At 36.6% G+C, this 12,671-nt stretch overlaps 1 protein-coding gene across 1 annotated transcript in view; it reads left to right on the top strand.

The window, feature by feature from the left end:
• The first annotated feature begins 5,105 nt into the window (after positions 1-5,105).
• The window catches only part of CUNH14orf39 (chromosome unknown C14orf39 homolog), a 35,459-nt gene continuing 27,893 nt past the window's right edge, over positions 5,106-12,671 (top strand). The window contains exons 1-6 of the mRNA XM_027842845.1: positions 5,106-5,151; positions 5,251-5,307; positions 5,989-6,115; positions 7,804-7,893; positions 11,995-12,182; positions 12,265-12,307. Of these exons, the coding sequence (XP_027698646.1) occupies positions 5,106-5,151; positions 5,251-5,307; positions 5,989-6,115; positions 7,804-7,893; positions 11,995-12,182; positions 12,265-12,307 (551 nt within the window). The remainder of the gene's footprint in view (positions 5,152-5,250; positions 5,308-5,988; positions 6,116-7,803; positions 7,894-11,994; positions 12,183-12,264; positions 12,308-12,671) is intronic.

The following is a 12,671-nucleotide window of genomic DNA, read 5'->3' as shown; positions in this document are numbered from 1 at the left end:
AGAGAGGCAGAAGACAGTCCCTGCCCTCAGGAGCTTACAGTCTAATGGGGGAGACAACATGCGAACAAATATGTGCAAAGCAAGCCATATATGGGATAAATGGGAATTAATTATCAGAGAGAAGGCACTAGAATTAAGAGGGGTTGGAAAAAGCTTCCTTTAAAAGATGAGAGGCACAGATATATATGCTATATTTTTCCCAGATCAGTTTATGTTACTGTACATAGCACCAAATAATAATAATTCTACTAATAATAAAGCTAACATCTATATAGAACTTACCATGTCCCAGGCACTGTGTTTAAGCGCTTTACAAATATGATCTGATTTGATCCTCACAACAACCCTGGGAGGTAATTGCTATTATTATATTCATTTTACTGATGAGAAAAGGGAGGGAAACCAGTTAAATGAACTGCTCAGGTTTACACAGATAGTAAGTGTCTGAGGATAGCTTTCAATTAGGTGTTCTGGAATTCAAGTCCATGGCTCTGCCTACTTTTCCACCTAGCTGCTTCTATATTTGCATAATATTTGGGGGAAAAGTAGTTAATTTAGTTTTTGCTAACCTAAATGGGGTTGAGAAGTCAGATATGACTGAAACAACTGTACAATGAATAGTTACCTATTTTAATTCAAAACTCTCCAGTAGATGGAGTATTTTCATTTTTGAGCTCAAGTCTTTCCGACTCCAGGCTCTGGGCTTTATCCGCTGTGATACCTAACTGCTGACCAGTCTGGAATTCCATTCTGCAGGTAGCTGTGGACCACAGGGCTGCCCTTCTTTCCACCCAGCTCAATTGAGAGGTTGGGTTAACTTGGAGTCCTAATGATCTAGGCTCCAGCCCTGCCTTTGTTACATCCAGACTGTATGATCTTAGGCAATCATTTGGAACCTCTTCAAGGCCCTGGGCAATTCTTCAAGAAAAGTTACCTAAGGGTTGTTGTTTTGCATGTAATTTTCCTCAATTCCTTCACTAATGAAATCATAAGTCAAGATGAAAAAATGTACCTTGTATATAATAAATTGAGCAGTCAATTATTTATTGCTTAGCAGACATTGTGCCAAGTGCTGGGGATACAAAGAGAGGCAAAAGAAAATTCCTGCCCTCAAGGAACTTATAATCTAATGAGGGAGACAACACATAAATACACACGCACGCACGCACACACACACACACATATACACATACGTGCACGTTTGTGGGTGCATGAGCACTCACACTCCAAGCTATATGTGGGATAAATGGAAAATAATTAACAAAAGGAAGGACTAGAATTAAGAAGGGTTGGGAAAGGCCTCCTGTAAAAGATGGAATGAGCAGATATACATATATTCTATGCATAAGATATGTATTACCCAAATCAGTTAATATTAGTGTAAGAGTATTTATTTTTGGTTTATGTAGAATCTTAGTGATCTAATTGTGATATTAAATAAAGTAGGATAAACTAAGCCTGTCTTATAAAAACCACCGAATCACTATGGTTTCAAAGACCTGTTGTAATGATGTAAACAACCAGTAAACACTGAAGGTGACAGCCCAGGATCCTGAACCCACCAGCCTTTGGAATAGCAATGCTTCTAGCCTGGTGCCTTCAGCCATCATCCTGGAAAGCAGCAGACCATAGAGATGCAGCCTGGCCACCACTGCAGATGCTACAGCCATGCTTACTGAAGACCCAGAAAAGAAACTTTACTCCTACCAAAGCCGTTGACATTGTCAAATGATGCAGCTGATAAGATTTTTTTTTATCAGTGGAAACAACAGAAGAGATATTTCCATCTTCTTTGCTGCTACGCTCTAAAGACTTTGGGACCTTTCTATCTGACTTGCAGCTAGAGACTCTTAACCTTTCATATACCCAGAGCTTTTTATAGTGTTTTGCACATAGTAAGTAATGAATATATAACTTTTTTTCATTCATTCATTCAATTCATTCTTTCCTTCCCCAGACCATCAACCCTGCTCTGGCTTCACTTCCTTTCCTGATCTTCATCAGTTGGTTAACCAGTTTAACTTTATACTGACTTTTTCTTGTAGATTGCTTGCACCCTTGTCCAACATCTCTTATGTCTTACCAAACCCCAAGCTTGGATTATCCCCACTATCTGACTCCTTTCTTCTACAAATTACTGCTAACCTGTGTTGGAAGAAGTCATGTAAGCATGACTTCACAAGCATGTAGCCATGCTGATGGGGTCCATTACAAATTTAAGTTACCTAGTCTCAGCTGTGTTCTCCCTATTACAAGGCCATTCTTTTACTTTTTTGTAATTCATTCATTTGCATTCCCTTCAGTGGTTGTTCCCCACCTCTTGTTAGGATCATAGATTTAGATCTGGAAAAGACCTTAGATCATCGAGTTCAGGGCTTCTCAAATTTTTTCCACTCGAGACCTCTTTTCCTTTTGGCAGCATTTGTTGGCATTGTGTGGCCTGAGGGCATGCACAGTGCAAAGTGTGCATGCTTTGTGTTCAGAACCAAGGCTGCAGTGAGGTTGCATGATGCAGCATGGACAAGTGCTGCCAGAAACACTTTGGATTCATTATGCGTTTGATTTTGAATTAATTTTTGGTTGTTGCGTGTTCAGTAACCTTTTTCTGTTGCCAAATATTGACCCATATGGGGTCAAATGCCAAATATTGATCCATATGGGGTCATGGCCCATAGTTTAAGAATCACTGATCAGTTCATCCTCCTATTTTTAGGTTAGGAAACTGAGGCCCAGGGAAATTGTTACTCACCTAAGGTCACAGAAGCTGTGTCAGTGCTGGACTTCAAGCCCAAGTAATGTGACTCTGAGTTTAGTGCTAGGCTTTATTCGCTGAAATACAATGCATGCCTTATCTCCTCAAGGGTACCACACCACTCCCTTCTCCCTCCTCTTCATACTTGGAGAAGAGGCCATTTTCATGAGTTTTTTCCTATATCTCAAAACCCCTTGGCATTATTTCCTCTTCTGGAAGATGGCCCTTCCCCTTGCCAAGGCCAACTCCTCCACTTGTACCTTTGATCTTATCCCCTCTCATTTCCTGGAACAGATTGCCCCACAAATAATTTCCTGTTCTTTTTATTCAATCTCTCTCTCCTTTCTCTCTTTCTCTCTCACACTCACACTCTCTCACCCCCCATTCATCTAAAAATGTCTACATGCCAGTCACTATGCTAAATGCTAAGGATGTAAGGAAAGTAAAAAAACAATTCCTTCTTTCAAGGAAATTATGTTCTGATGGGGGAGGCAACATGTAAATAGATACATACAGTATTTTGTCTTTCATCTACAGAAAGTAGATGAAAGTCTCTAGGCTATCCTTAAAAGCCTTCACTTAACCTTACCATACCCTCAAGCTTTCTTCCTATATCTGTTTTTGCTTTCACAGATTAAAAAAAAACCCACAAATCCGCCTATTCTCACTACTTCCTCTTCCTCTCGTCTCACTCTTCTGCCTCTTACCATTGGCCTTCTGACTTAATTACTTAATTAAAGCTTCTCTCTCCAAAGTTATCAATGATCTCTTAATTGTCAAATCTGATAACTTTTTCACAAGACTCATTCTCGACTTCTCCGTAGCATTTGATACTATTGCTGCTCTTTTCTCCTGGATATTCTCGCCTTTCTGGTTTTCTGTGACACTCTTCTTTCTGGTTCTCCTATATGCCACTACTAAGTCTCCTTTTCTGGATCATCCACAGATTATGGATAAAATTCAGGGCTCTTTCCTGTGCTCTTTTTTCCTTCTATACCTTTGAATGATTTTATCCACTCCCATGGGTTTATTATGTCTGTGCAGATGACTCCCAGTTTCGTATACTTAGTTCTTGCTTCCTCTCTTGAGCTCCAGCCCTTTATTGCCAATTGGACATTTCCTGCTGTGTGTCCCATTGTCATCTTGAAGTCAATATGTTCAAAATAACTTAGCCTTTCCTCCTAAATTTACTTTCCCTTACTTTCCTACTTTTATTGAGGGCATTATCCTTCTAATTACCCTGTTTCTTAACCTTGTAGTCATCTTCAACATTTGGCAGTCTTAGACCACCTCCCTTTATAAATCAGTTGCTAAGTACTGTCTATTTTACCGGCACATCATCTCTTTCCTTCTACTCACATGACCACCACCTGTCACCTGGGCTATTGCAATAACCTCCTATTTGGGGTCTTTGCCTCCAACTTTTTGACCTAGATGAGTATAATACTAAATGTCTAAGCAATCCAGCTGCCAAAGTTATATCTAAAGCATAGGTCTGACCATTTCATTTTTCTGCTCAGCCACTCCAGTGTCCCTCTTGCCTCTAGGAACAAAAATGTACAAAACTATTTTGTTTGCCATTTGACAATTTGAACTCCAAACTTACATTTATTTCTCTTCACACACTCTATAGTCCATCCAAATTAGTCTACTTTCTTTTCCCCATTTGTGACATTCTGTCTCCCCTTCCTAAACTTTTGTACATGTTATCTCCTTTGCTTGGAATGCTTTTTCCTTTCATCTTTGCCTCAGAGAATCCCTAGCTTCCTGGAAAGCTCAGCTCAAATGCTACTTACGACATGAGGTCATTAATGATTTCTCCCCACCTACATGCTAGTGCTTCTGTTTATTTATATGTGCATGTGGTTGCTTCTGATAGATTATAAACTCCTTGAGGCAGAGACAGTTTGGTTTTTGTCTTTGTATTCCCAGGACCTAATATATTGTCCAGTACATAGATACTTGTCAGTTGATTTAACAATTAAAACATTCTCTCACCTATTGAGGCCTCTATTTATTAATAGTTTCAAAAACTTGTTCTTTTAGAAATAAGTTTGTTTTGTTGTTGTACAGGGACAGGGAGAAGTAGTAACTTAACAAAAAAAACTCAGAGGGGCAGCTAGGTGGCACAGTGAATAGAGCACCAGCCCTGAAGTCAGAAGGACTTGAGTTCAAATATGATCTTAGACCAGACACTTGACACTTACTAACTGTGTGACCCTGGACAAGTCACTAAACCCCAAATGCCTCACCAAAAAAACTTAGAGTATAAGGATGTATATTACTTTCAGAAAATTCTCTCATAATTGTTAGTAATGGATTTTTCCCCTGTTTTTCCCCCAAAGTATCCAAAATGACTGACCAATTTATCGCTTTAGACAAACTTTTGCTAGAACTGGGTAAGTTACAAAGTAAAATTAAAAAATAATGATGGTTTTTTATTTTATTCAATAATAAATTTTACCAGTGAAGTGAACCAAAAAAATTATCTGTTTTAGTTTTCCAGTCTGAGCAAGATTCAAATGCTAAGGAAGATGCAAAACAACAGATTACTTGTAAGTAGTTTTATATGATACGTACTTTTTATTTGTGTTAGTACTTAAGGTCTAGACAAAAAGAGGAAAATGAAAAAAGCATTCTCTCAGCAAAGAATGGCTTCATCTGAATGCAGCCGTGCTTTTGTCTCGTTCAGTATAGCTTTAAATCACTAAGTACCCATGAGACAAACATTATAATAGTGTACAACAAGAACTTAAGTATTAAGTATTGTTTTGTTAAATATGATGGCTTGCTGGGTAAGGGAGGAAGTGGTGATATATTTAGAAATGAAGATGATATAAAAACAAAAGATATCAATAAAAATAAAATTTAAAATGGTGATTGAAGAATAATAAAAGAAAAAACCCATTAAGTTCTTGATTCTTCAAAAAAAAAATGAATTTGTTTGCTTTTCCCACAGTCTAAAATTGCAGAGTATTAAGAGTTTTTGGTTTGATTTTAATATTTTCATTTGTATTACTCTATTTGGAATGAGTGAGAACTTCATGGATAGTGGCTATATGTTTGAATGGTATGTGTGATATTCATTCTGAATTTAGAAGTTGTGCATCACCCTTGAATGTATTCAATTTCATGGTCTCATTAAATAATAAGTTTTTTATGTGGGATCAGTTAACATATAAGCTTATTTTGGCCCTCTGATAAGTATATTTAGGTAAAATATATTCTATTTTCAGTACTCTGTACAAATATAAGAGAAATAAAGAGGAATATTTTTACTCTACACGACAAAATAAACACAATTGATGATGAAATTGCTCATTACAGTAAGGATAGCAAATATATGAAGGGTGACCATACCAAGTAAGTACTTGAAAGAGATGAAATTTTATTTTTGTTATTAATTTCTTTTATTTAGGGTTTCTAAATAAGGGTAACAGCTAAAAGTATGTCTCTGGAAGTTTTAGGAACATAAGGAAGTATCCTGCATTGACAAATGCAATAGTTGATGAGGTATAAATATTTAAATTCATTTACCAATGTAGAAAAGAATGTACAGCAACATTTCATTAATTCAGACCCCATTAAACCAAACCCTTTTAACCCCAAATTTTAGATAATTTAGTGAATGCAAGATTATTTTTGAGTAAAATGTTAGAAATAATTTCTATCTCTATCCATTTTCAGGATCTTCTTTGTAAATGAAGAGAATCCTATTTAAAAATCAATAGCTTTTACAAACAAATATTCAAGAAATTAAAGATTCCTTCAACATTTAATTTCTGGGTCCAATAGTTAATTCTTCTAGGTTAAAATATTTCTATGCATTATGTCAGATAATCATATTGTCAATACTAGGTTTTTAACTTGCTTCATTTTACTGATACCTATTTTTATGTCAAAATATTGAGTGCCTATATACAAATAATTGTGGAATCCTTGTTATATTCTGTGCTTGAAAATAAAATTATTTCTTTGAAAATAGTGTTTTATCATGACTGTGATTAGATAGTTATAGGTTAGATATCCCAGAGTAAAAAAACGTAAGTAGCAAGTATTTTGCAAGGCTTATATAAGGACTACTGGGAAAATGGAAGAAAATCTGGATATCAACATAAGAGAAAGACAGAAACCTAGATTTATGAGAATTTCAAGGCACTAGGGTATGGTATTGAGATCAAACAGTGAGCAATGGGCAGAATCTATCTAATACTTAAAATGGAAACTGCTATAAGATTTTGTGGTTTTCATATTAGTAAGGTCCTCTCCCCCACAGCGCCCCCTACCCCCACCCTGGCCAGGCCATGTAAAGAAAAAAAATGTATTTCATATTGTAGTTCATTTCCCTCTTTAATTGTCTGGAGCTGACACTGGGGTTGATTTTCTCCTTTTAGTTTTGGAAGATGTAACAACAAGCCTTTCTAAGTTTCTATAGGATAGAAAAACCTCTCCTCACCCCCTACCTGGTTCTCTGAAGTGGCTGCCCCCAAAAGAAATATTGAGTTAATATTTCAAATACATAGTGACAAAGAAAAACTGGCTTTTGGGTGTTAGAAAGGAACAAAAGCATGTTGGAGCCGAAATAGCATAGCAGTACTTTCTGTAGGCAGCTTTCTTCATATTTGCCTCTTCCCATCCACATTTCCAAACCAGTTTGCATATGAAAGGAAATATTCTTTAAAAACACACACACACACACATTTGGGGGCAGCGAGGTGGCATAGAGGATAGATCACCGGCCCTGGAGTGAGGAGAACCTGAGTTCAAATTTGGCCTCAGACACTTGACACTTTCTAGCTGTGTGACCCTAGGCAAGTCACTTAACCCCATTGCCTATCCAAAAAACAAAACAAAACCAAAAAACCCACATTTGTGTGTGGATACATAGAGTATGGAATGTTATCTTCTCTTATTTAAGCTCATGTGAAATTGTGAAAGTCATCTCAAAGAGAAGAAAATTGACACCCTTCATTGGGTACATCTATTTTCTAAAATTTACTTTTGTTATCGTCATCTGATATGCTCTTAATGAATATAAAATTGTTCCACAGCTGGAGGCCAACACATGATGTTCTTCATAAACATGAAGAGTATTTGCAGGACCAACTTCAGAAGCAACAGGAAACTACTGAAAAAGACAAGTACTGTACAATGCTAATTCAAATCAATAAACAATATAATTGTTAGTAATAAGAAATAGGACATTGTAAGAATGCTAATTGAAATGAAAACACTTTGTGTTCAAGGAAATTTTAAAAAGTAAGTGTGTTAGCACTTCTTTGTGGATTATATTGCTTCTGATGTTTAGCAACTGAGTCCTAAGGCTATAGATCAATGATCTCCAAAGGGTGTGCTACAAAAGCTGTGTAAGTGTGAGAGGAAAATGACAGCTGGCATCATTGTTGGGATCTCTGTACCCAAGGTCTCCTTAGGGTTTTTATACACATGTCCTTGGAGCAAAGCCAAGTACACATAAAAATATGAGACATTTAGATGGAATATGAGCACAGGTAGATTGTCAGAAGATGAGTGTATCAGCATGATATAAATATAGGCATGTAGTTTTCAAACCATGGGCATCTCTTTTCATTCACAGATTTTAATATATTTGAATCAACCCACAGATCCAGAAAACAAAGTGGACTCTTTCCATGTCAAGTGGGTCAGGAGTGTTTTCTATAGTCAGTCTGGGAATCCTGGCTGCTCTCTGGGACTATGTGAAAGTGCGCTTCAGCTCCCGTGTTGCCAAATACCATGTAACCTATTATATGCACAAATAGACCTTTGTTTATGACCCCTTTTCTAAGAGCAATCAGTGTAGCAAGAATTTTTTTTTGACTAGTGGTCTTTACATTTAAACTCTGGAGGATTAGAAACAGTATTTGTTGTTTCCACCCATTTGTGGACTTTACTTAGCTGGTGAGTTGTGTATTGTTAAGGAAAAGAAAGGGATTGCATGTAGTTCATAGATGATAAAACAAAATAAGATTATGATAATGTTGAATGTAACATAATCCTTACATTGAAATGATATTTTAGGAGTGAATATTAATTATACTTTAAGCACAATTAAAAGAGAAGAATGTTTTATGTGTTAATTATGTAATAGGGGTAGGGGTGGGGGGTGATTATGTGCCCTAGCCCCTTCCAGTGTGCCACATGTGCTCTGGCTTAGCACTGAAGGACTTGTTCTTTGAGATGACCCAACAACCACTTACTGATCCTCATGGTCCCTTTGGGACATCATAGTAAACCCTTGGTCCAATGACTCCTGTCTTAGTTCACTAGAAGGGCATTCGTTCTGCTCGCATAGCTTTGAAGAACTGCATCATCTCCATACCATGATGAGTTTTGATTTTGAATTTTATTTTGAATAACTTGTACGAATGAAGAGACCAAATATTTTGTTTAGTCAATTGTCAATAAACATTTATTAAGGACTTGCTATGTGCCAGGCACTGTGTAATCTCTGGGTATACAAATACATACAAAAAAGAAAGACAGTAACTGCCCTCGAGGAGCTTACAACCTAATGGGGGAAGATAACACACAAAAGAAGGCTGAAAAGTGGGTAGCCCCAAGAACATACTTGAGCAGAAGCATGATGGAGAAGTTAAGAAAAATCCCAAAGCTGGGCAGTTAGGTAGAAAATAAGGAGACATTTATCTGGAGCCCTCTCCTTAAATGGAGGTTTTAGAGTTCACGGCCCTATCCATGTGCAGTTAGAGCGGTAGAGGGCACAGATGAAGTGTGAGTGCCAAGGCTGGATGTGGATTAATTTTTCTGTTACTTTGGGGATATGATTAATGCGGGTTATTGATAAAGTCCTAAACTCAGGGCCCTCAATTTAGAGATTCCTCTAACTTTTCTGGATAGAGGTATGGCCCTTCTGTTCTGGGTTATTATTCTGTGTAAACTAAGATAATCACTGGCATCTTCCATTATGTTCTGTTTGTAATGACATATATAGGTCAAAAACAATTTAAGATTGATTTTATCATTATCTAGGGAAAGTTGCCTTAAAATACTATTAAAACAGCAAATTAAACAACTTTCTAATGAGTGAAAATTCTGGATTTAAATATCCATACTTTTGGTCAGAATGGGAGGAGAAAACAAGAAAAGGAAAAAGAGACCTGAATTTTTGGCCAAGGGCAAGTTCACTATCAGGAATGAACCATGATTTGGTCACAGCTGTCTCATCTGCTGTCTGTGGAAGAAGATGCCAACTCCTTAGTGTAGCCTGGACACTCTCAACATCATCTTGTTAGTTTCTTTCCTTTCCTTCTCTGCCTTAACCATCTGTCCAGCTGTGTATCTGCACCCTTTCTCTTCTTACTCTTTCTTATTCACAGCAATTCAGAAGCTCTCCTTGAAATAGAAACTGTATGCCAGCTCACAATCCGTGATAGATTGCCCAGTGTTTCCCAAGGCAGAGAGAAAATATAATTCCCAGGATTCCCAATGAGGGCTCAGTCCATATTTTACTTATTTTTCCCTTTTACCAGTCCAAAGTCTTTTTCTTGGAAAATGAAATTGAGTAGTTATGTTTTCTTGCCCATTGTCATAATCCCATGCACCCAGGGCAGTGGTGCTATTCCTTCTTCAATATTTCTATTTCCCCTAACACACCTTAAAAAGGCCCTTTTTGTTATCCTTGGCATTCATTGCCAGCCTCAACTTGTTCTAAGCTTTAGAGCTCAACATCTTACAAGCTTACAAGACCCTGCCTCTTTTTTGTAATTAATTTTTCTCAGTTATCTGTCCATATTTTCATCTTCTGCATATGTCTTTTTAAAATCCAAGTTTTACTGTGAGTTCCCTTTGAGGTACCACTGTGCTTCCAGTCACCCAGGTTTGTAGCCTTGGTGTTATTATTGACTTGTCACTTTGCATATTCAATGCCAAATCTTGACATTTTTACCTTTATATCACCTCTCATGTATGTACCCTTCTCTCTGCTCATAGAACTACAAGTCTTACCCAGGTCTCATCACCTGGACTACTGCAGTAGCTTTATATTTGCTCTTCCTGCTTCAAGTCTCTTCTACTCTCAATAAGCTGCCAAGCAGATTTTTCTTAAGTGGAGGGAGGTCTGACTATGTTGCCCTTGCCCCCTGCTTAATGAATTCTAGTGGCTCCCTATTACCTCTGGGATCAAATAAAAAGTCCTCTGTCCTTTAAAACTACTAATATCCTGGCCCTTTCCTACCTTTCCAGACTTTTTTATATCTGTTCTCTTCCACATACTCTACCATCTAGCTACAATGATCTTGAGCATTGTACTCCATCTTCTGCCTCCATGCTTTTAGACTGACCATCTCCTATGTCTCTAATGCTCTGCCTCCTTATCTCTGCCTCTTAGTTTCCCTTAACTTTTTCAAGACCTAGTTCAAATCCCACCTTCTGCAGGAAGTTTCTTCTTGTTCCTCCAGCTGCTAATGCCTTCCTTTTTCAGATTACCTTCATCTGCTCTCTCTCTCTATATATATATCTTATATGTACCTAATTGTTTATATTTTTCCACCATTGAAATGTACACTTCTCAAGTGCAGAGACTTTGCTTTTGGCCTTTCTTTGTATCTCCAGTGCTTATTAGCACATAGTAAGTGCTTGATAAATGCTTGTTATCTGACTATAAACACTGTCCCAAAAGTCTTAGTGTAGTTTGAAGCTAGACTTTTGGGACAGCCTGTTATGTTCACATTGATCTCTCTTGGCAGTCTCCTTTTCTTCCTCATTGGGATTGTTTGTGTTGTCACTATAAAGAATATGCTGCTTTTGTAGGTTTTATATGTCTACATATGTTGTCTAAAATGTGCCTTGTGGGAAGGATTGATAAATATGATCTGAGGTCTGGACCACCTCTGAGTAGATAAAGACAGCCAGCGTCGAGGGAGAGAGGCTGGCAAGCTCTTGGAACTGGGATTTGGCATTATTAATAATAGAGAAGGGATTGTCAGCATGTGTATTGTGAGAGTCCATTTTGCTGATATTTTAAAAGTATAAATTTATGGATAATTCAATAATGCTTCCAAAGTGATATGGGATGATATCTGGTATTATAATTATATAGGAACATAATTAGAATGTATTTGCCTTAATTGAATAGTATACTTACTATTTTTGCATCTATAATGTTTTATCTACTTATTTTGAAAGCAATGAAAAATTATTTACCAGTTTACTCACATATGTATCTTCCATGTTGTTTATCGATTTCCACTTTTTTGTTTTAACAGAAAAATGTATCATGAGTATGTGAGACAGTATAAAGATGTCTTGAAGCAATACCAGCTACAGTATTCAGAAACTCCTCTTGCTCAAGAGTATTATAAGAATAAAACAGAAATGGAAGAAATAAAAAACCGAATATTAACATGTACTGAGCAGTGTAAAATTAAGGAAGCTATTCTTATGGAACGTTCAGGTACAAAAATAGCTGTATTATTAATATATTGTATTTACAAAAAATACTGTGAGTTAATATTAAATATAACCTTCTTTTTCAGTGCCTGCTCCTTTTAAATCACTTCCTCAATGGACGTTACAAATGTATCCACACCTGTGTTTCCAATTTTTAATTGTATAGTTATTTCAGAATCTTAATTTTTAATGTTTCACTTAGAACCATAAGTAATTATTATTTCATTAACAATAAATAGATAGACATTTTCAAATTAATTACTTAAAAAGCTCTGACAGTATCCATATGTGTGTGTATATATGTATATAAGGGTGTGTATATTTACACATATGTATGTATTTATGTATTCAGGAGAAGCAAACTCAAGAAGACATAAAATGATATAGTCTATATGACTTCCAATGACAATTTTTTATATTATGNGAAGCAAACTCAAGAAGACATAAAATGATATAGTCTATATGACTTCCAATGACAATTTTTTTTTTTTTT

The sequence above is a fragment of the Vombatus ursinus genome, unplaced genomic scaffold (genome assembly GCF_900497805.2).
Source record: "Vombatus ursinus unplaced genomic scaffold, bare-nosed wombat genome assembly UNPS02014893.1, whole genome shotgun sequence".
NCBI classification, from domain to species: Eukaryota; Metazoa; Chordata; class Mammalia; order Diprotodontia; family Vombatidae; genus Vombatus; species Vombatus ursinus.
This window is presented reverse-complemented; position numbering and strand designations above follow the sequence as displayed.